The sequence below is a fragment of the Amphiprion ocellaris genome, chromosome 18 (genome assembly GCF_022539595.1).
Source record: "Amphiprion ocellaris isolate individual 3 ecotype Okinawa chromosome 18, ASM2253959v1, whole genome shotgun sequence".
In the NCBI taxonomy this organism is placed as follows: Eukaryota; Metazoa; Chordata; class Actinopteri; family Pomacentridae; genus Amphiprion; species Amphiprion ocellaris.
The window spans coordinates 6,918,395-6,942,159 of NC_072783.1; the positions used below are offsets into that span (position 1 = coordinate 6,918,395).

Sequence of the window (23,765 nt, forward strand, 5' to 3'; positions counted from 1 at the left end):
GAGGAAAGGGGATCATCAGCATCAGTCAATATGGTTCATTCTGTGAGAGTCATGAATGTGAACCCCAAATTAGAAAAGATTCGGATGAAAGATTTTCAAGATACACTAACTCTAAAGCTGAAAGTTTGACCTGATGGTGGCGCTACAGGAACAGTCATATCATCACCAAAAGATAGAGACTTCATACTCTTGTGGGCATCAATGTTGTCAGTAAATTTGAGAAGATTTGTATGAAAACTTTTCATGATACATTAATTCTAATATAAAAGTTTGGCTCGATGGTGGCGCTAGAGGACAGGTCAGGTTTCATTATCAAGAGGTAACTTATGTATTCAACAATTAAACAAAGTGCCTGACACAATAACCTGACCAACAATTTTATGTAAACCATTTTCTGGAGGCAAATATCCCCCACAACACAGAGAAAATTTGCTAAAAACACATTTCTATATTTTGATGCTGATTTAAATACAGTAAATAATCGTGTAATTTTATAGTCAAACTTTATTCAAGAACAAATCAGTAAAAATACACAATAGGAGACATTTTCATGAGTATTTATACAACGGTATTAATTTTTACAAACCAGCCAATCAATGAGGAAATGTAGAAATGATAAAAATAATCACTGACTGCTGCTTTAGGAAACATTAATAATAAAACAGTAAAATACAGAAATACAGAGTAATAAATGATCTGAGGATTTACTGAGTACTTTTACTGAAGTACTACTACATATTTGTACACTGTGATATTCCTGCTCTTACTGAAGTAAAGGATCTGAGAACGTTCTCCACCAGTTGGAGGTAGAACGATCAATCGATTAGTCGTCAATTATTACAGGAACTGTTCTGATCCATGATCAGAGTATTTTAAACAGAAACATTTAAATTCTCATTTAAACTTCTGAAATGTGAATATTTCAGTAAACTGAAGATCTCTGGACGAAACCAGACATTCCATGAAACTCCAACCAGCTGATGGGTTCCTCCAGACCATCACTGCTGCTCCACCTGGAGGATCCTCCTTCTTCTTCAGATCTGCTGCTCCACCTGGAGGATCCTCCTTCTTCTTCAGATCTGCTGCTCCACCTGGAGGATCCTCCTTCTTCTTCAGATCTGCTGCTCCACCTGGAGGATCCTCCTTCTTCTTCAGATCTGCTGCTCCACCTGGAGGATCCTCCTTCTTCTTCAGATCTGCTGCTCCACCTGGAGGATCCTCCTTCTTCTTCAGATCTGCTGCTCCACCTCCACGTCCTCCTGTGGATTCCTCTTGTACTTCCTGGAGGTCTGGAGAGAAACAGCAGATGTTAGTCTGCTTCAGGTTTCCTCTGGTCTCCTGAGGTTAAAGTTGGTACCTTGTGGCTGAAACAGATGAGAGACGTGAAGATCAGCAGACTGAGCAGCAGCAGCGTCAGTCTCATGAAGAACACTGTTGGATCTGAAGAACACACATTAGAACCATCAGAACCACAAAGAGAACCCAGTCTGAACTTAGAACTACATTATTTAAATCAGTTTATGGAAATAATAATACTCCATCTTTGATATTTAAGTTATTTAGGTTCATTTATATCATTAAAACATTGAAGGACCTTTTATACATTTAAATTATTTAAATCAATTTACAGAATAAATAATATTGGAGGAACCCAACTTCACTGATTTTGGTCAAATTCTAGAATAAATAACATTACAGTGTCTTTGACACTTCAATTTTTAGGTGACTTTATGAAATAAATAATCCTGTATGGTCCAAAGTTTGATGTTGAAATTAGTCTGATAAATGCGTCTAAAACTTTATATGATCATTATTTGGGTGAGTTTAAATAAATATTCCTGCAGGTGCTGAGCTTCATATTTAACCTTGTCACTATATTTGTGTCTTGAATAATATTGTCGAGTGTCTTGGTTAGTAATTAAAGTTGTGGGTTAAATTTTGAACTGTGGCTCTTGGGCTGTTTTTAAATGTGGGTGATCCACCTCCATCTTCAACCTGGAAGCTCCTGATTCCTGGTCGGCTGCTGCTGAGGACTTCCTGGTCGGGTTCTACTCACCTGAGACCACCAGAGACAGCCGGCGGCTCTCAGAGGAGAAGTTGTGGGAAAACACGTGGACGTGATAGACGCAGGTGTAGCTGCCTTGGTGGGCGTGGCCTGCGGCAGGAAACAGGAAGTGGGCGGAGTGATTGACGGCCGGCTGGGTGTGGCTGAGTGTGGCGTTGGAGGAGGAGGTGAAGCTGAGCTGGAAGGAGCCTCCTGGGTACTGAGGCTGGATGGAGCAGCTGAGGGTGAAGCTGGAGCGCCAGGACACCTGGAAGCCCTGCTGCTGGGCCTCGGAGACCCCGTCAACGGAGGACACAAAGATGATCGGCTGCTCCAGCAGGTCTGCAAACAGAGACGGGATTGGTCGACCCCGCGTCCAATCGTGTCTCTGGACAGAGACGGGATTGGACGCGGTGTCGACCAATCAGAGAAGCACTGACCTGAGCAGACGAGCTCCACGGTGGAGGAGGACCGAGTGGACGTGGAACACTCCCTCAGCCTCCATCCGGCCTCAACGCACCGACGGTCGACGCTCCACCCTCGACTCTCCGAGGACTCGTTGCTGCTTGCTGTTAAAACAGCAGAACCACAGTGCAGCTCTGTGCAGGCTGCAGCTGCTGCCTTCAGGCTCCAGTCAGGGCCGTCCACCATCCTCCACTCCACCATCCTCCACTCCACCAGCTTCACCTGCAGAACACCTGCACAGCGACTGGCTCCTCCCACCAACCTGACCGGCTCTGAACACAAACCACAGAGGGATCAGTAACACAACAGAGAGTTCAGATCAGAGCTGCAGCTCCTCTTCTACCTGAGCAGGTGAGTCCAGCAGCTCTGCCAGGTGAGCAGGTGTTTCTATCTGAGGCGGAGCTTCTACAGTCCATCAGAGCAGACTCACGACCTCCACACTGGAACTCTCTGCTCCACCATGGAGCCTCCACCTCTCCATAGAGCGCCCCCCGGAGGACCGAAGGAGCCCCACAGCTGAGCTCCCTGCAGACCACCTCTGCATCCTGCAGGTCAACGTCAGCCTCACACACCGAGGACCACCTCTGGTTAAACTGGTTGGATCTGACCTCCAGTCGGCCTGAACACAGACTGGTTCCATTCATGAGCCTCACAGAGTCTGAAAAGAAAGAGAAAACATTGAAAAGAATTCTAGCAGCTGTTCGGAGGATTTCAAATGTCTTCCTTTGGTGCCATCTTGTGGTTGCATGAAGAGCAACACTGATGAGGAACAAAACCCAACAAAGGTGGATTTGGCTCAAACCCTCAGTTCTTCTGCTGATCAGAATCAGAAATACTTGATGGATTCAGAGGGAAATGACTTAAATGAATCTGACCAATGTAGAGACACTGGATGAGGGTCGTTGTTCCAGCATCAGAAACCAAACTGCTCTCAGATGATGTGTTCGATTCTGTTTGATTCTTCTTTAAACTTTGGTTCCTTCATACAGCTGCAGTCTTGTTGCTGTTCGTACAGGTTTCATGTCATGTCTGTTCTGGAAAAACTGGATGATATCAGACAGTTTCCTTCCTTTGGTAAATACAGATACATGTTCTGATGCAGCAGAGTCGTCGTTCTAAGACTCCTAGTTGTGTAACTGTAAGAATCCAGAATGTTTCTGCTGGTTAACAGTTGTAGTATTTAGTGGGTGAGTGTGGAGCTAACTGAAGGAAAAATGACTCTTTCCCATTTCTAGGTCCTAATGGCCTTTAGACAGGCAGACGCTGCAGGAGGTTAGATATTGTCTATTCTGATGTGACTAAGCAGATGACTTGTCTCCATATCAGTCTGTAATCTAAAGTTGACCTTCTCCCAACTACAATATAAACCCAAAGATCAGAGAGAATCCTCAGAACTGATGCTACCATTGCTTGCATGTACTGCTGCTCTGTCGGTGTCACTTCTCCTGATATCAGTAAACCTTACTATCAACCTAAGTCATCTGAGTCTCCAGTGAGTCTCTCTGTTGGCCTCCTCATCCTCTCTGGACGTCGCTGAACTTCCACAACACTAACATGAGTCACTGAGTGCTGATGATTGTTTACCTCGGTTCGTAGCGCTGTTACAGAGGTCGTTGGAGAAACTGTTGACAATTTGTAGGAGAGAAATGAAATGGTTGAGTATGTACATGTGCGCAACATCAGTGGTCATCTGCAACAACTGGAGGTGTGAGGCACCCCGGATACCTGAAAGAAAACACTGAGTTAATACTCTGCTTTCAAAACAAAGAGAACAGTTTGATTGTAATAAAACTGCAGTTTCCTGATTTTTGTTGTGCAGCTGTTGGTTTCAGCTCAGTTTACTGCCAAAACCAACCTGCAAAGATCTGAAACAAGCCTCAATAGATGTCTTAAATACTGACAAAGCTACCAGCTTCACCCAATTCTTTGGTGTTTCACAGTTTTGATGTCGTACTTTCAGAAGTGTCACTGTTGAAATTGAATCAGTCAGAGTCACTCACCAATAGCGTAGACCTCAATGCCGGTGTCTCTCAGGTGCTCAGCAGGCTCCTCTACATCATCCTGGGACTCTCCATCAGTTAAAACAACAACAATTTTTCTGGAGTCTGGACGCATTCCCATGTTGTATTTAAAGCTGTAGCGGAGGATGTGTTCCAGAGCCAATCCTGAGTGACAACAAGAAGGACGCATCAAAATGTGAAGGAAAGTTCAGGGATTCATCATTTCAGAAGGACACTTATAAACTAAAATTTCTATCCACTTGTAAAGTCCATGATTATCATTCAGTGTTGAGTTTCCAATGACTCCTTTAACTCTCTAATTTCTGTGACGGAATCATTGAAACATGAATCTTTGTCACAAAAAACAATCATGAGTTTTGGTTCGTTAGAATTATTAAAGGTCTTCTGGAAATTAAAAAAAAAAATTGTCACGGCACAGTGGTCAACCCAAACAGAAAACACACAGACCAATGGCATCCACCTCTACAATGAAGTGGAGGCTGGGATCTGAGGCCTTGAGGTCCTGGAATGCTGCCTCTGTCTCTGGGTTCCAGGAGAATTTTCTGAGGGTTGAGGTGAGCACATGAAAGCGGCCGCGATGCAGCTGTAGTCTTAGATGTAGCAGCGGTAGAAGTTGGCGAACCTGAGGAACCGCTGAAGCTGAAGCTGTTTCTGGTCCTCGGGTCACGGCCAATCCTCCACCGCCACGACCTTCACTTGGCAGATCCATTCTGATCTCCCCCGCAGAAATGATGTACCCCAGGAAGGAGACCGTCTGAGCATGGAACTTGCACTTTTCAGCCTTGACATACAGATGGTTCCGGAGAAGGATGTTAAAGAAAAGAGGGAGAAGAGGTGAGAAAGGGGAGTCAGGTGGGGGCTGATGCAGGGACCGGAGAGTGAGCCCTGACAAAATTGCAGGATCATGAATATAGAAAAAATTTGAATCAGTTTCTTGATGTAGAAAGTTGTGTTGATCAAATCTTCATAGTTTTTTTGCCTCTTAACTTCTCCTGAGTGATTCTGATCGACTGCAGCTGCTGACTCCTCTGTTCCAGTTTAAATAGAACCATTAGATCCTAATTAGACTCAAACACTACAGTGGGAAAGTCTGAGGAGCTCAGCAAAGATCTGAAAAAGCAAATCATTGACTTGAACCAGTCAGAAAGTCACTTGGAGCCATTTCATTTGTCAGAATAAAGTTCATGTTCCAGTTGTGTTACTGCCACCATCAGGAAGAAAACACAAACTACCACCTGCTGCTGAGAGATGGCTGGTCAGGATGGTCAAGAGTCAACCAAGAATCATCAGAAAGCAGGTCTGAATGAATGAGAAGCTGCTGGAACACAGCTGTCAGTGTCCACAGTGTTCTAGAGGATCCATGAAGAAGGAAGTTCTTCCTCTAGAAGCAGAACCTTAAAGCTCCATTCAAGTCTGCTGCTGATCACATGGACAAAGAAAAGGTCTTCTGGAGGAAAGTTCTGAGGTCAGATGAACAAAAATTGAGCAAAAATATGTCTGAACCTACCATCCAGCATGGTGGTGGCAGTATCATGCTCTGTGGAACTGGAGCTTTACACAAAGTAAATGGACTAATGAAGGAGGAGGATTACCTCCACATTCTTCAGGAAAACCTAAAACCATCAGCAGAAGTTTGATCTTGGACACAGCTGGATGTTTCAACAAGACAATGAGCCCAAACACATCAGATGTGGTAAAGAAAAGGTTCCATCAGGCTAGAATGAAGGTTCTAGACTGGTCTCCCCAAAGTCCTGACTTAAACCCATCAAGAACCTGTGGACTGATGAAGAATCAATTCTGAGTCAGAAAGACAACATGTTTAATTGAACTGATCCAATTCTGTCCAGAGGAGTCAAAGATAAACCAGAAGATTGAAACCAGAAGAACCGAACTGAGGTGGAAACGGACAAATTTAACTAAACATTAACATTTCTGTTTGTATATTTATGATCCAGCAGAACTGATCATATTTCCAGAAAACCTTTCATAGATCTATGAAAGAACCAAAATTCATGATTGATTGTTGTCATGTTTCAATGATTCCATCATAAATTCAGAGCTCTAGGAGTCGTTGGAAACTAAAGACTGAATGATAATCATGGACTTTACAGGTAGATGGAAACTTTAGTTTACAACTGTACCTGCTGTTCTCTCACCTTGGTGCCGCCACCTCTTTGTTCCAGACTGTCGACAGCCTTCAGCGACTGTTTGGTCTGGTAGGTGTTCAGCTGCCACATGGTCCTCGGAGTGTCAGTGAATAAAGTCAGACCTGAAGAACCACAGCGAGGAGCTGATTATTGATAGCAGCAACATGACAATAGTGCTCAATGGTTGTGTCTCTGGGCCTTTGATCAGAAAGTCAGAGGATCAAACCCCAGTTCTGCCATTGTTGCCCTTGATCAAGGACATTAGACTGAAAAATGAACCACAGTGAGTTCAGAGGGTTAAAGACACAGAATCAGTTCTAATACTGAGAGAGTAAAATATTACCAATCTGCACTGCGTCAGGGCCAATGTTGAAGATTTTGATTATATCGTCAACAAACTGTAGCATCTTCCAGAAGTCTGGTGGTGAGATACTCCCAGATTCATCCACCAACATCACGATGTCAGCATTGGCTGCTTCACACTGAGCAGCTGCAACAGAACAAAGGATTATGGGAAACGAGAAAATACCAAAAACTCATCTCATTTCTCTACTTAGAGCCTCTTCTTGTCCTCACAGTAATCAGATTACTTCTACAGCAGTAATAATATCTACTCTGGTATCAGATTACAAACTACAAATGTGATACAAAATAACCCAAATTAAATGCAACAACAACTAAAACAACCACAAAGAGACACAGAACAGCTGCAGACAGATGCAAACAGCCAAGTGTGACAAAAAAACAACCATAAAGACACAAAATGACCACAAACAGATGCAAAGTGAGACACAAAATGTTCCAAATGAAATGAAACGGCCACAAAGAGAAGTAAAACCCGTCCAAAGCTGCTGCACTGAATCTGAGCCATATCAGTGAGTTATTAGATTAATGTGAGCTCCAGTAAAGGCAGCGTGGGATTCATGTTGGTGTTGTGTGTTTACCTGCTGAGGCGAGGCGTCCTCCACCTCCGAGGCCTGACAGAAACAACATGAGGCACAATTCTGATCAACGCTCTCAGATAACACAAACTGATTATGGATTATCAGCCGACCGACTCGCTGCTGCGCTGCAGAGCTGAAACCAACGGCTGGTCGAAGCTCGGAGGCTCAAATGTGACAGAATTAACTTCACGAGATGAAGAATGAACACAAGGACACTCAGAACGTCCCAACTGAGATATAAAACTACACAAATCACACACAGAATGACCACAATCACACACAAAATGTCCAAAACTAAATGCAAACAACAAAAAGACCAGAATTAGACATCAAACGGCTACAAACTGATGAAAAAAGACCAAACTGAGACACAAAATGACCAAAATTTAACACAAACAACCTCAGCACTATGCAACACAATGAAAATGTGGCACAAAATGACCAATATCTAACAAAGGTTGAACCAAAATCAGAAGGAAATAACTCCATAAATGTGCAAAACGAGACACTAAATGAGCAAAAAATGACAATAAACCAACTGCATGAATCTACAAAATTTCAAACTAAAATAAGCACAAAGAGAGAAAAAGGTGAAGAAGTTCTACCTGGTGTCTCATATTTACTTTTTCTATATTCTTCTATTCTAATATATGTGAGCTTTGGGTCTTACCTGAACTCCACAGCAGCAGCAGCAGGAGATCCATGTCCAGGTCCACGTCCGTCTGCTCACCAAGTCTTTCTTCTTCCTCTTTTATCTGCTCGTCAGTCAACAGACGAGCTGCTTCTCACAAGTGAAGACGTTAAAAACCACAGAGAACAGATCAAGTGTCCTGATGTGAGCAGAACAACCACAAGATACTTGAATTCTGTCACTGAAATGATTTCTTGATTTTGTATATTAACTTTGAAGTATTGTTGATTTCATCTCCTAACTGAGAAGCATATAGACACTGTTTTTTTCAGGTTTATTAGTTAGTTACTCCAGTTAGTTGTAGACCTAACCGAGGCTTTACACCTGCATTTACATGTTTTACTTGTTTCATTTTTAAAATGTTTTACTGTGTACATGTAGGTAATGATAATAATAATCCAAATAATGATCATAAATAGTTAGCTAAATGTGTTACTATAGTTAGCAAAATATAGCAAACAGGTGTCCAAAAGAAACATAGTTAGGTAAACATAGCAAACAGTTGGGCAAATGAAACTAATATTTAGATAAATGTAGTGAATAGTTGGCTAAAAATAATAAACAGTAAACAAAAAGTACCAAGTATTCAGATAAATGTAACAAATAGTTAGCGAAACACAGAAAATGGCTGTCTAAAAGTAATAGTTAGCTTAATGTAGTAAACAGCTGGGTAAAAGAAACTAACAGTAATCTAAATGTACTGAACAGCTGGCGAAAAGTAATGAATAGTCAGCTAAACATAGCAAAAAGTTGGATAAAATAAGTTAATAGTTTGCTATATGTAATGAATAGTGGACAAAAAGTCATAAATAGTTAGCTAAATATTTTTAGCTAACTGGAATGAACAGTTGGCTCATAAACAGTAAGTGGATATGAACAAATAGTTAGCTAAACCAAAGGAATAGTTAGCTAAAAGTAATGAGCCGTTAGCTAAACACAGCAAACTGTTGACTAAAAGAAACTCAGTTAGATAAACATAACAAAGAGTTAGCTAAACATCTGAAGTTGTGAGCTAATAGTTATCAAAATGTTACAGTGAGCTAAACATAAGAAATAGGTAATTATTTATCTTTGGTTAATTATTTCATTGATTAGTTTGATCAGTGTTTGTGTTTGAGCTAAACTATTAATTTGACCTCTTTAGCAGTTTTAGCTAACTATTTAATCCATTGCTTTGAGCTAACGGTTCAACTATTAGCTGACTAGCTAACTGTTTCTAACTATTCATAATAAAACCTTTAACTGCTGCTGCAGGGTTCCTTAAAGAACCATTCTGGACTCCAAAGGTTCCTCGAGGTTCTTCTGATTCTGAGAGTTCAGTCAGAAACTCTGCAAAGTGATTTTAATTCCTCCTGAATGTCTGAACCTTATTTCATCTCAGCCTCCAGGAGGATTTAAAGGGTTAATAAAAGGAAATGTGTCAAACACAGTTATCTGATTTAAAAATAAAGCATCAGTGCTGCAGCAGAAGTTTGATAAACCTCTGTGATGTTTCCTCTCTGTGGCTGAACTTTCTTCACATGAATAAAAATGTTTCCTGTTCAAACTGGTGCAGAAAATGAAAGATAAAGTAACGGAGAAGAAATAAAGACAGTTTTGCCGATTTAAATACAATAAAACTGCTTCATTTTATATTAAATTAGATTTATTGTTTAGAAAAATGCAGATTTTTGGTGTGGACATTATTTACAGTGTTGGACTGTTTTCATTTTTATAGATAACGTAAATTCACTGTTATTTCTGTCTATTTTAACAAAACCCAGCAAATCTGTAAAATAACATTTCTTCAGTCTTTCTTCTATCCTTAATGTCCCTTTTTCTCTCAATAATGGTGAACATCTGTAAAATATCTATATTTTTAGCTGATTTAAACAGTAAAACAGCATAAATTCACTTTGTAAAAGAATGAATTCCCATTTATTAAACACCGATACAAGCCTGTTGTCATATTGGTAATATATAAATTAATACTGTTTTCAGTGATTTTACTAGGTATTATCTGTAATTTTATTTACTTTCATGAAACTGGAAAACAAAACAGAAAATCTGTAAAGATCAATGCAGATCTACCAACCACCTCCCAACCTGCTGATATGAGCCTTAAAGTTCACCCAGAATGACCTTTTTAAAGTTTATCTGGTGAATTATCAGAAACCAGAAACACATCCAGGGAACCAATGATTGTTTCTAGGAGTCTAAACTGTTCACACTAGGATACATCCCATAATACTGATGATCACAGCTGGTTCTAGAGGAAAAGAACAGAAACCAGATTCTACGTATCTCTAGATTGTGATGCCTGGATGGATGAACAGAAACAGAAAAACATGTGAATGAGAACAGTTTTATTGTAGCTGAGCTGTTTTAACGTCCAGTTTTTAAATGTGAGCTCAGAGAGAAGCTACCAGATGGAAACCTGCTGCTCTGACATCTAATCTGACATCTTCTAAAGCTGACAGGACGGACATGTTTCCACAGAGCAGAGAGGAAACTGTCTGTAGTAGGACTAGAAATATCTCCAGTATGTGGAATCTACATTAGTTCCAGTGTTGGGAACATCTGTGGGAACATGTTGGAGATGTTGCTTGCAGGTTTTTCAATCTTTGGAAGACAAAGAATCACATCAATTCAACTGTTTTCTTTCTGTCCTGGTTGCCATCGTTGTAACATCTCTGAGTTCTCTCTCCTTCTTCTTGTTCTGGTTCCACAGAGCTGCAGGACTTTAAAATAAACCTCAGTGAAGAAAAACAGGACAGAAAACAGCCAGAAATTGTTCAGAGTTCAGAGGGTTAAAATGAACATTCCCATCCCTCCACCCCGACCTCCTCTTTACTCCTCTTCACCTGACCTCCTCCTGTGATCACTACTGTGGCCACCAGAGGGCGCCATCACCCTGAAACATGCTGCAGACCATCCGTGGGTTTGTTCTTCTGGGTCTCTATCAGCCAGCACCAAACTATTCCACACAGAGAGAGAGCGGTGAGTTTATTAGTAGCTTAGCTGTTAGCTACTACGCGGGTTAGCTGGTTATCTGGGGTGAAGCTAACGTCCAACGCTGATGTTGCAGATCTTACAGCTGGGGTCCTTCTTGGCGTTGGCGGTGGACAGGCTCATGAGCTGGTGGCCGCTGATCCGGGCCACCGTTCCCAGCGACAGGTCCACCGGCTCGGTGTACATCACCTCCAGGATGACATCCTGAGCATGGCGGAAGGACAACGAGCCATCGGCCTCCTCGGTGCAGGTCAGGAAGCGGTTGTTGGATCGGTCCAGAACCGGCAGCCTCCCCTTACAGAAGGAGTCTCCCGTGGAGCCGACGGGAGCCAAAACCACGATGACGTAGTGGTACGACGTGTACATGCAGTAGAAATCCCCGAAGTACACATTGGTGTTGTGGTTGAAGAGGACGTCGGCTTGGATCTGTACAGACACAGGCGGACAAACTCTCAGAAAAACAATGGTTCTGGAATGGTTCTTTAAAAAAACCAAAGACGCCTCAAACAATCATCAAGAAATGGTTCCGTTAGGCACCAGAAATGCTGCTGCAAAAATTTTTCAGCAAAACTAGGCTCCTTAAGGAACCATTTCTTCAAACAGTTCTTTAAAGAATCTCCAAAGGTGCCTCAAAGAATCATCAAGAAAAGGTTCCTTCAGGCACCATAAAAGACACTCCTAGCGAAAGGAGGTTCTTTAAGAAACCATTTTTATTAAAGTGTGTCATTGATGATGGTTATTGGAACCATTTTTTGATGAACTTTGAGGCACCTCTGGGGGTTCTTTAATGACCTGTATGGAGAAATGGCACTTTAAAGAACATTCTTTGGCTAAGGTTCTTTAGAACATAGATCATAGTTCCCTAAAGGGACACTACAAAATTCTCCAGGTAAAGATTTGAAGAAAACAAGTTCTGTAAAGAATCTATTTTTGCTGAAGTTCCTTGGAGTGCAGCTCAGTGTGTCTACAGGAGTCTTTCCAATGGTGTTTTGGTTACTTTAAGTTTTTGTTTTCCATGAACTCTGACCAGCAGCCATCAACCACCACAGTAGTCTTTGTCATGGTGCCCGTCGCTAGTTAAACTCCCACAGTGCTCTCTGTTTGCCCAGATATTCTTTTATTTGGTTCCTTCTGTCCTTTAGTCTGGGGAGGCACATTTTAAATAATCTTCATAATCTGTAGTTGACCAGATTATCAATCAATAACAATTAATCACAAAACAGGAAGTACATTAGATAATTGACCACATATGGATGAAGCCATTTTTAACACTGGACACACAACTTGTGCAGATAAAGCAGTTCAGTTCTATTAACTATTTGTTCATAGAATCAGTGTTGTAGTTAAATGTGTTTCCTCTGCATGTTGTTGGAGCTGGTTGGAGGTCATTAACCTCCACAGAAGTCTTTGTCATGGTGCCTGTTGTTGCTAAACTCCCACAATGCTCTCTGCTTTAACATGAACTGTAGTCTGAGTGACGCCTCCTCTGGTCTCTACAGGATTATACAGAAAGAGGCTCCACCTGCTGGAACAACCAGGAACTACAGCTGATCTACATTTACTGACATCATGGCCTTTGTTTCCTGCTTGATCCGTTAAATTATTATCAGAAACAGCCGACTGATTATGAAGATCTCTAATCTGAACACTATAGCTGTGACACGGTCTTGGATGTGTGATCACCTGCGTGATGATGTTCAGTGTTTGGTGTCCATCAGCCTCTGAGCATCACCTGGTGTGTGTGGTGTGTTCAGGTACCTGGAAGCGGTGGGGTCCGTACGGAGAGTCCTGCGGGGGTTTCCCAGTGTTGAACTCGGTGTTGCAGCTGAAGAAGATTCCCTCCAGTTTTCCGCTGATGGGCGAACCATGGCTGCCGCTGTCGTCTTTCACCGCCGGCAGCAGGTGGCGACATTGAGCGTCTCTGTTCACAGCAGACACGATGATTGAAAAAACATAAAACACGAGCAGAGGACGGACGAGGACGTCAGCCGGCAGCAGGACGCACCTGTCTGGCAGGAAGTAGTCCGTCTGCTGGTTCCTGTAGAAGACGGTGAAGGGCAACATCCTGCCGCCGATGGCCTCGGCTTTCTGCAGCAGCTGGTTCAGGTGGACGCTGGAATAATCTGCAGAAACATAGCCGCCATCTTTACTAACCAGCTCTGTCTGTGGTCTGATAGTTTTCTTCTGTCTCATGTTGCCAAAATGAATTCAGAACTTTGAATGTTTCTAATGATGCTGAAAAGAAATTATTAGATAATGAGGAAATCTGAGGGGATGACTGGACTTAAATGAACCGAACAAATCAGTCGAGGAGGAAGTGGTTCTATAACGGTCAGATCACGTTCACACAGTCAGGCTAGTTTGATCCAGATTCAAGAATCAGCAAAATAACGTCACACAAGATGAAGATCTGTGGTAAACTCTGGTCAAAACTCTGGTTAAACAACTCAGCTTAACTCAGTTAGCCTGACAATTAGCCTGATAGTTAGCCTAACAGTTAGCCTGGCAGTTAGCATGACAGTTAGCCCAACAGTTAGCCTGAGGGCTAGCCTGTCGTGGTCCAGGTAAGTTGCCAGTGTAAATGTCCAGAGTTTAAAGTAAGCTAAATCTGGTTCATGGAACTCGACTTAAAGTCAGACTAACTGAAGCCTGATGTTCTGCAGCAGACTAGCTGTAGAGATGTGGAACTGGTGAGTCGGACCTGCGGTGCAGAACTCGATGATCTCGCTCCACTGGGAAACAGCGTATTCTCCGTCCGGCTGCTTGGCGGCCGTCTGCACGGCGATGGTGTACTCGGTCCGAGGACTCAGGAACCAGTGACCTCGGACCGTCATCGGCAGCGGAACCGCCTTTGCCACCAGCTTAGTGGGAACGTCCTGAAAGACAGGAGTTCTTAGCTTCTGCTGTTTCATCAATAATCCCAGTGATCTGTAGTTATGAGGAACTTAAGAAAGTCCATAAAGAGTTAATCCTTTATATCCTTAAACACACCAGCAGGAAAAGTTAGCATTTGTAAGACAATCAGACAGAAACTGAAAAAAAAGCTCTATGAGTTTATACTGGGAACCAGTTTAAAGAGGCTGAAACATACTGGGAACCAGTTTGGGAACCAGTTTAAAGAGGCTGAAACATACTGCAAACCAATTTAAAGAGGCTAGAACGTACTGGGAACCAATTTAAAGAAGCTGAAACATACTGGGAACCAGTTTAAAGAAGCTGAAACATACTGAGAACCAGCTTAAAGAGGTTAAAACATATTAGGAACGAATTTAAAGGAGCTGGAACATACTGGGAACCAGTTTAAAGAGGTTAAAAGATATTGGGAACCACTTTAAAGAAGCTGAAACATACTGGGAACCAGTTTAAAGAGGTTAAAAGATATTGAGAACCAGTTTAAAGAAGCTGAAACATACTGAGAACCAGTTTGAAGAGACTAGAACATACTGGGAACCAGGTAAAAGAGGCTAGAACATACTGGGAACCAGTTTAAAGAGGCTAAAACATACTGGGAACCAGTTAAAAGAGGCTAAAACATACTGGGAACCAGTTTAAAGAGACTAGAACCTACTAAGAACCAGTTTAAAGAGGCTAGAACATACTGGGAACCAGTTTAAAGAGGTTCAAACATGAGAAGGACGGTTCCTCGGTTCCCACCTTGTGTTTGAACTTGTTGCAGCTCATGTTCTCCTTCTTGTTCAGGTCGATGAAGTAGTGGCTGATCCGGTCCCGCCCTCTGCTGTCCATGGACCAACTGATCTTGAAGGAGTCGCAGGTGATGCTGCTGACGGTGATCTGCTGAGGAAGCGGCAGGTCGTCCACGTCTCCGATGCCGCTGTCTGCAGACTCTGTTCCTGGAAACATGATGGCAGAAAATCCCTCAGAGTTCATCCTCATTAATATGTTGATTATTTTACGGTTGAACCTCTGAGCAGACGTCCTGGAGTTCTGATGTCCTGATGCTTTTCTGTCAGATCCACTTCTTTCTCATGAAGTATTTCCTTTAAATTCTGGTTTAAGGCAGAAAGTTTTTGTGTAATTTTTTGTATTTATGTTGTTCATTCCTTCTTGTTCTGATCACGGCTGCAGCTAATGATGATGTTTGCTGTGAACTGTTTTCTAAATGAATCAATCAACTGTTCTATAAAACATTAGAAAACGGAGAAACATGTGGATCAGAGTTTCATGGAATGTCTGGTTTAGTCCAGAGATCTTCAGTTTACTGAAAATATTCACATTTCAGAACTTTAAATGAGAATTTAAGTGTTTCTGTTTAAAATACTCTGATCATGTATCAGAACAGTTCCTGTAATAATTGACGACTGATTGATTGTTCTACCTCCAACTGGTGGACAACATTCTCAGATCCTTTTGATTCATCTTTTCAGTTTTACAGCTTTGTATTTTTGCATTACAGAAACCAATCAGTGAGATTGGTCGGTTATTCAGCAGATTTATACAGAATATTAATATCTTAATAGATAATATTTAGTTAAATCACAGAAATGCGATTTTTTTTTTAAATTTTCTTTTAAGCTCAAACTGATTCATGTGATCTGCAGCTCAGAGTAGAAAATAAAATCTGATATTCCTCCTAATTAAAGCTAAATACTCCGGACTGTGGAGCTGCAGGCTGATGTGATTTATACAAAGCTTAAAGTTGAGTCTCTGATTGAAGCGGCGCTGTGGGAGGAGCCTGGTGATGATGTAAGCAGCTTATGTCAGAGCGGTGAAGGTCGGACAGATGTGACCTCAGATCCTTCAACATGGAGGCAGAAGCAACTGCAGAAAACATCTTATCTGTTTCTGGTAATATTTATTCCTGTAAAATCCTCCTGTTAACACTCCAAAACACAGACGGATGGTTTAAAAAAACATGTTTGTTGTTTTAAAAAGTGCCAAAAGGACCTTTTATCAGCAAAGAAACTAAAAACATTCTAACAGTCCTTGAACGTATCATATGTGACGAGTTGTTCCTTCAGGAAAACCAAACCTGAATCAGAATCACTACATGTCGACCAAAACAAGGCTCAAAACAACAAAAACGAGTCAATATGAGAAAATGAAAGACAAAGCAGAAATAATGAGACATAAAATGACAAAAATGAGACTCAAAATGATGCAAAAGAAAAAATATGATTCAAAATGAGAAAATGAGAGACAAATCCTAAAAAATGTGACACAAAATAAGAAAATGGAGACATAAAATTAGAAAAATGAGACTCAAAATGAGAAAATGAGACTCAAAATGATGCTAGACAAAAAAATACAATTCAAAATAAGAACATGAAAAGCAAATAATAAAAAATGTGACACAAAATGAAGCAAAACAAGAAAATTGAGACTCAAAATTAGAAAATGAGACTCAAAACTACAAAAACGAAACTCAAACTGAGAAAATGACACAGAAATTGTAAAAAAAATCTAAAATAACAAAAAAATACAACTCAAAATAAGAACATGAGACAAATAATTAAAAATGTGACAATAAGCGAGAAAATTAAGACTCAAAATGAGAAAATGAGACAAAACATAAATAATGAGATATAAAATTAAATAAATATGACACAAAATGACACAAAACAAGAAAACTAGATTTGAAATTAGAAAAATGAGACTCAAAATGATGCAAATGAAGACAAATAAGATTCAAAATGCTACAAATGAAATTTAAAATGATAAATACTAAACACAAAACAAGAAAAAATAGAGGAAAAATAACAAAAATAAGATTTTAAACAATGTAAAACAAGAAAAACCAGACTCAAAATGAGAAAATGAGACTCGGAATAGTAAAATATCTATATGTGTGGAGGCTCCATTTTAAATTTCTTCTGTAAAAACAAACAGAACTGTGGGGTTAAATATTTCATTATTCTGTGGACAGACTTTAAGTAGAGTCTGTTTTTATAAAACGTTCGCCTCTGATTCAGACAAACAGCTGCTGGTTTATTAGTGCAGAAAAATGACTAAATCTGTGGAACTTCCTCTTAAATCTGGCAAAAATGACGACAGACTGAAGAGCCGCTCTGTTTCTGTTTCTGGAGGACAAAAGGCTTCAGTCAGGAGAAACTCTGAACAAGGAGTCTGTTCAGAAACAAAGTGGACGAGCAGCAGAAAAACAAAACCAGAACCGCCTCAAAACCTCCTCAGAATCATCTGGTTCTTCATCTCCAGAAACTTTATTAATGATCAGAGTTCTACCTTCATACTGGGAATATTTCCAGAGTTCCAGGTTCTTGAAGTCTATAGAGGAGATTGTCCCCTGGAGAAAGTTCTAGAGTAGACCTACTGACAACTGTCCAGTTGTCAGTAGGTCTACTTTAGAACTTTCTCCAGGGGACAATCTCCTTTCCTGCTTCCAGTCTTCAAATTTAGTCTCACTTAGAACATTCCAGGTCCTTGAAGTCCATAGAGGTGGGTCCAGATTTATCACAAAGCTGGAAAACCACCACAAAACACCCAAAATCACCACAAAAAGGACCAAAACCACCATTAAACAGGTGAAATTGCGACAAGAACTCAAATTTGGCACAAAAAACTTGCAGAATGACCTCAAAAACAGCCAAAATTACCCTGAAACATTCAAATATGCAAAAACATGGGAAATCAGTACAAAAACGGCCAATTTTACCGTGAAAAAGACCAGAATTACTATAAAACAGGTGAAATTCGGACAAGGATTCAAATTTGGCTCAAAAAACATGCAACATGCAAAATAATCACAAAAAGGTTTGAAATAACCACTGCTGGTTAAGCTGCTGGTAAAAACTGAAACCAGATCACTGCTAAAAAAGGGAACAGCCATAAAAAGGATAAAAATCACCACAAATTGACCAATTTTGTGTCTTTTGTGACAATTTTACATTTTTTTAAGTAATTCTGTCAGTTTTTGTTGTGATTTTCAATCTTTTTGTGCCAATTTTGCATCTTTTTGTGGTAATTTCAAAACTTTTTGTATCTTCTTCAATTCTGTATTTTATTATGGTTATTCCAAACCTTTTTCTGCCAATTTTATGTCTTTTTGTGATAATATTTTGAATAATAATAGCATTTTTTCATAATTTTGTGAGGTTTTGTTGTAATTTTGCATCTTTTTGTGCCAATTTTGCATCTTTTTCGGTTATTTCAAACCTTTTAGTGGAATTTAGCATCTTTTTGTGTCAATTTTACACATTTTTGTGGTTATTTCACATCTTTTTGTGGCATTTTGCTGCGACATAGAATCCTAGAAACAATCATTGGTTCCCTGGATGTGGTTCTGGTTTCTGATAATTTACCAGAGAAAACATTATAAAGGTGATTGTGATTAAACTTTAAGGCTCATATCAGCATGTTGGGAAGTGGTTGATCAGAACCATTTTAGAAGACTGAAGAAGAAACCACGACCATCTAGAGACAGGGTTCACTCTGAGGTGAAACAGATTCTAATCTAACATCCTGTAAAGGAAAGTTTGAGCTCTGAGGCCTCATAAACTAACATCCTCTTTATAAACCAACCAGCAGCTAGGCTTTATCTGGTCTTAACATGGCAGAACATTTGTTTTTGTGGAACGCTGAAGAAGCAGAAGTGTTCCCATCCTTCCTCCTCCTCCTCTTCATCCCGCCACTGAATGGAGGAGCTGAAGCTTCCATTCATCCTCCTGGGAAGGTAATTATCCACAGTGACGGAGATCAACTGGACCGAAGCCACAGTCAGTCCAGAGACCAGAGAGATCCTCAGCAACAGAGAAAACCTCCTCACCTGCTCTGTTCTGATGCAAACATCCTCCATTACAGTCACTGAGAACTTTATTTACCCCAGTTCTAAACTGTTTTACCCTGGATCTGGAAGGTCCAGTCTCTGGTTGATCAGAACTCCTGGATAGAATGACACCATGGAGACTCAAGAACCAAGAAACTCTGAGAAAAGGTTGTTGAGAAGCCTCAGTCAGGATGAGACAAGAACATTTAAAGATCTCCTGGAGTCCAGTTAAATCCATCATTAAGAAATGGAAGGAAGATGGAACATGAATAAATCTGGCTAGAGCAGGACGTCCTCAAGACCTGAGAGACTAGTGAGGGAGGCCACCAAGACTCCTATGACTCCTCTGAAGGAGTTCCAGCTTCAGCAGCTGAGATGGGAGAGACTGTTCATCCAACAACTGTTGTCTGTTCTTCACTAGTCAAAGCTTTGTGGAGACAAAGACTCTGATTGAAAAAGCTCCAATTAAATCTGGACTAGAGTTCACCAGAAGACATGTGGAGACTCTGAAGACACCTGGAAGAAGGTTCTTTGGTCTGAGGAGACCAGGATGGAGCTTTATGTCCATGAGACTAGATGATATGTTTGATGGACACCAAACACTGAACATCATCACAAACACACAATCCCCACTGTGAAACACGGTGGTGGCAGCATCATGATGTGAAGCACAGTGGTGGCAGTATCATGATGTGACGCACGGTGGTGGCAGCATCATGATATGAAGCACGGTGGTGGCAGCATCATGATATGAAGCACGGTGGTGGCAGCATCATGATGTGAAGCACGGTGGTGGCAGCATCATGATATGAAGCACGGTGGTGGCAGCATCATGATGTGAAGCACGGTGGTGGCAGCATCATGATGTGAAGCATGGTGGTGGCAGCATCATGATTAAAGCACAGTGGTGGCAGCATCATGATGTGAAGCACGGTGGTGGCAGCATCATGACGTGAAGCACGGTGGTGGCAGCATCATGACGTGAAGCACGGTGGTGGCAGCATCATGACGTGAAGCACGGTGGTGGCAGCATCATGATTAAAGCACAGTGGTGGCAGCATCATGACATGAAGCATGGTGGTGGCAGCATCATGATGTGAAGCACGGTGGTGGCAGCATCATGACGTGAAGCATGGTGGTGGCAGCATCATGATGTGAAGCACGGTAGTGGCAGCATCATGGTGTGAAGCACAGTGGTGGCAGCATCATGATGTTCCTCAGCAGCAGGTCCTGGAAGGCTTGTAAAGGTAGAGAGTAAATGAAATCCTGGAGGACAACCTGATGGAGCCTGAAGAGAAGTGAAACTTGGACAAGATCAGTTTTCCATCCAGATGATTATTGGTGAAAAATTGTTAAATGTTTTTACAGTTTTTGTATTTCAGTGATGAAATCAAGGAGAACTTCTGTCCTAAAACGATCCTCATTAAAGCTGACAGGAAGTAACCGCCATCAGGTCAGAAGGATCTTCAGTAAAGTTGGTTTCTTCTTGTACTTTAGTGTCGGTTTGGACTCGTTTCTCTGGTTTAATGGTTCACATTTCTTCCAGACAGTTCTGTCCTTGGACTGGTCTGGTCCACTGGTCCTTCTGGTACCAAACAGGTTCCTGTCTGAGGATGAGCTGGTCATTTGTTAAGTCGCTGCTGCAAGTTTTCCTTCATTCTCCTGTTGGTCTCATTTACATCCTGATTCAAATCAAAGCAGCCAAACACACAAATCAGCTGCATTTACATCCAGTCTCCTCAGGACACCAGGGTCTTATTTCAGCGCCTTGTCCCTCCAAGATCTGGATTAACAGGCACTTTAGTCCTAGTTCTGTCCAGTACTATCAGGTACTTCAGTTCTAGTTCTATCCAGTACTATCAGGTGCTTTAGTTCTAGTTCTGTCCAGTACTATCAGGTACTTTGCTGCTGTATTTGAGGTCTCATTATAGAATTCTCCAAAAATAAACTTTGGATCTAAACACAAAATGAATAAAATGTGACACAAAACGACCACAAAAAGCAAATTTTTGTTTCAGTTTTTTTTTTTTCCCATTCTTTGTAAAATAAATAAATAAATTCCACTTTTTTCTTCTCTCTGGTTTCCATTGTTCTAACTGAATCTCTGAGTTCTCTCCTTCAGGCTGTTCTGGTTCTTAGAGGACTTTAAAAATGAACTAGAGTTAAGAGTTAAGGAAAGAAACTCCCTCTGTGTTCAGGACTGACCTTCTGCCAGCTGCAGACTCCGGACCTCCGTCATGATGAAGAATCACTGCAGAACAAAAAACAACAACAAGGGACCAGTTCAGCAGCAGATCAGCTGATCAGTGATGTCACTGGACGATCGAGGAGGGAGGAAGAGAGAGAGACGAGGTGAAACAGTTTATGGAGCTTTACTGGGAAAATCTCCAGATTTCTCACTATTTTATGGACTTTTTCAGAACTTCATCAGTCCAGCAGATAGAACCATGACATTTAGGAGGAAAAACATCAAAGGTCTGGTAAAAACTGACACCAGATCAATTTAAATCCATCCAGGTGTCCTAGTCTAAACACTGAACCTGGTTTCTGTTCAGAATCATTTTTTTCTATGAATGTAGACAACTGTTGACTCAGAAATTTGATCATTTTCAACAAATTTCCTGTAATTTGGGATCATTTTCGAGTCATTTTGCACAAACTGAGTCATTTTCTATAATATTTGAAGCATTTTGGATTAATTTTGTGTCGTTCTGCACTTGAGTCAGTTTGGATCAATTTTGGAGAATTTTGGGTGAATTCTGACTCATTTTGAACAATTTTCTGGTTATTTTCATCAAGTTTTACGTCAACTTGGATCTTTTCTCATCATTTTGAATCATTTTTATCTCTTTGAGATCATTTTCAAAGAAATAACTGCAAAAAAGATGTGAAATAACCACAAAAAGATATAAAACAATGACAAAAGATGTGAAATAACCACAAAAAGATGTGAAATGACAAAAAAAGATGTAAAATCACAACAAAAACACACAGAATCACGGAAAAAAGTCAAATTATCACAAAAAGACATAAAAAGACCAAAAGGAGCTGTGTCATCAGTATTATGGGATATATCCTAGTGTGAACAATAGGTAGAAAAGTTTGCAGGATGTTAACTAGTTAATACTGAACTAATCTGAGCTGTTCAGAATAATCTGGAGAAGTTGGAACATTTTCATTGGTTTTATTTCAGATTTAACTCATTTTGATCAGGATTGGAATATTCAGGTTTTTATACCATGTCTGAGTCTTTTTTGGGCCATTTTGACACATTTTAAACAAGCTGGCGTCATTATTAATCAAGTTTCACGTCACTTTGGAGAAGATTATAGAACATATCCAAGGAACCAATGATTGTTTCTATGAGTCTAAACTGTTCACACTAGGATACATCCCATAATACTGATGATCAAAGCCTTTTTTTTGGGTCATTTTGTATGTTTTTGTTATGATTTTTCATCTTTTTGTGGTTATTTCTTTGTTGCACTGATCCGGTGTCAATTTTTACCAGAAGTATTGAGCTTCTGTGAACTTCTCAGTTTAGAAATTCAGAACTTTAGAAATTTATTTTGCTTTCATCAGATTTATTTTTCAAAGGAAAGAAAATTTCCAAAACATACATTTATTTATTTAACTTTCCCTTGTGGAAATTTGTGTAGATTTAATAAGAGAATACTTTAATATTTCACATAAAAATCACAGGCTTTAATAATTTAACTGATCAGAAACGTGATAAATCTGGAAGATGATTCATTTCTGCACTAATGCAGGCGTAGCGACTCACCTTCAGCTCAGATCATTCAGCTAAACGTTTAGAGTTTAACGGCAGCAGCTTCACAGGCGTCCAATCAGAATTCTGCTCAATGTCCTCACCTGTAGGTGGAGCCACAGGTGACCTCAGAAGATCGCTGACATCATCAGGGTTCATCCACTGGGGAGCCAAAGATCACAACAACCCAGAACCAGAACCCAGAGGAGTCAGATGTTCCTGGTGGAGCGTTGGCTGCCTCCATCAGTGGATTAACATGAAGCCGGAGGATTAAAGTGAAAGTGAATTAAACCGACTCTTACATAAGAAGATTAACATCAGCTCAGCAAACACATCTCTACTGATGTACTAGTGAGGACCGACGTTAAAGGTGGCACAAACGGATACAAAATTGGTACAATACACTAAAAGAACAATATTTTAGTGTCCATCTGAGATTTTATTCAGTTTAGCTATTGTTTTTTTGGACCAAATAAGTGAATCTTGGTTCTTCCAAAGATTTATCAAAGATCGTCTGAAAATAAATCTGTTGAGTCAACTTGATTTATCAGTTTTGTTGAGGTAGAAAGTTGTGTTCATATAATTTTCTTCTCTTCACTTCTCCTGAGTGATTCTAGTCAACTGCAGCTGCTGACTCCTCTGATCCAGTTTAAATAGAACCAATTAGATCCTCATTAGACTCAAACACTACAGTTGGAAAGTCTGAGGAGCTCAGCAAAGATCTGAAAAAGCAAATACTACAGTCAAACAAGTCAGGATAGTGACTGAGACGTTTGAAAGCAGCTTGAGATCCAGAATCATCTGTTTGTCAGAATAAAGTTCATGGTCCAGTTGTGTTACTGCCACCATCAGGAAGAAAACACAAACTACCACCTGCTGCTGAGAGACGATTGGTCAGGATGGTCAAGAGTCAACCAAGAATCATCAGAAAGAAGGTCTGAATGAACGAGAA

The 23,765-nt window shown here is 40.6% G+C and overlaps 2 protein-coding genes across 3 annotated transcripts; both read right to left on the bottom strand.

Moving 5' to 3' along the window:
* Window positions 1-495: 495 nt before the first annotated feature.
* Window positions 496-6,799, bottom strand: LOC111581007 (scavenger receptor cysteine-rich type 1 protein M130-like). The gene is made up of 8 exons (XM_035956665.2): window positions 6,687-6,799; window positions 4,510-4,674; window positions 4,094-4,234; window positions 2,853-3,167; window positions 2,485-2,781; window positions 2,057-2,386; window positions 1,358-1,440; window positions 496-1,289 (listed from the first exon to the last, which is right to left on the bottom strand). Exons 2-8 carry the CDS (start codon window positions 4,628-4,630, stop codon window positions 1,230-1,232), a joined length of 1,347 nt encoding a protein of 448 aa, XP_035812558.2. The 5' UTR covers window positions 4,631-4,674; window positions 6,687-6,799; the 3' UTR covers window positions 496-1,229.
* Window positions 6,800-9,935: 3,136 nt separating this feature from the next.
* phyhiplb (phytanoyl-CoA 2-hydroxylase interacting protein-like b) lies at window positions 9,936-23,360 on the bottom strand. Of its 2 annotated transcripts, none has more exons than XM_035956656.2 (7): window positions 22,918-23,360; window positions 21,250-21,295; window positions 14,958-15,154; window positions 14,005-14,179; window positions 13,309-13,426; window positions 13,062-13,224; window positions 9,936-11,729 (listed from the first exon to the last, which is right to left on the bottom strand). In XM_035956656.2, exons 2-7 carry the CDS (start codon window positions 21,281-21,283, stop codon window positions 11,355-11,357), a joined length of 1,062 nt encoding a protein of 353 aa, XP_035812549.1. In that variant the 5' UTR covers window positions 21,284-21,295; window positions 22,918-23,360; the 3' UTR covers window positions 9,936-11,354. The 2 variants fall into 2 exon arrangements, with proteins under 2 accessions (XP_035812549.1, XP_023144749.1); XM_023288981.3 differs by having other exon boundaries at window positions 22,829-23,359.
* Window positions 23,361-23,765: the final 405 nt, after the last annotated feature.

What these genes read in the sequence shown, in the direction of transcription:
- LOC111581007 (XM_035956665.2), bottom strand. Translation starts at nt 4,630, where the DNA reads ATGGGAATGCGTCCAGACTCCAGAAAAATTGTTGTTGTTTTAACTGAT. An exon ending in TGCTGGACTCACCTGCTCAG is followed by an intron (nt 2,782 to 2,852) that starts GTAGAAGAGGAG and finishes GTTTGTGTTCAG; the next exon opens with AGCCGGTCAGGTTGGTGGGA. An exon ending in GCTGTCTCTGGTGGTCTCAG is followed by an intron (nt 1,441 to 2,056) that starts GTGAGTAGAACC and finishes TGTGTTCTTCAG; the next exon opens with ATCCAACAGTGTTCTTCATG.
- phyhiplb (XM_035956656.2), bottom strand. Translation starts at nt 21,283, where the DNA reads ATGACGGAGGTCCGGAGTCTGCAGCTGGCAGAAG. An exon ending in GACTACTTCCTGCCAGACAG is followed by an intron (nt 13,225 to 13,308) that starts GTGCGTCCTGCT and finishes TGCTGTGAACAG; the next exon opens with AGACGCTCAATGTCGCCACC. An exon ending in ACGGACCCCACCGCTTCCAG is followed by an intron (nt 11,730 to 13,061) that starts GTACCTGAACAC and finishes GTGTCTGTACAG; the next exon opens with ATCCAAGCCGACGTCCTCTT.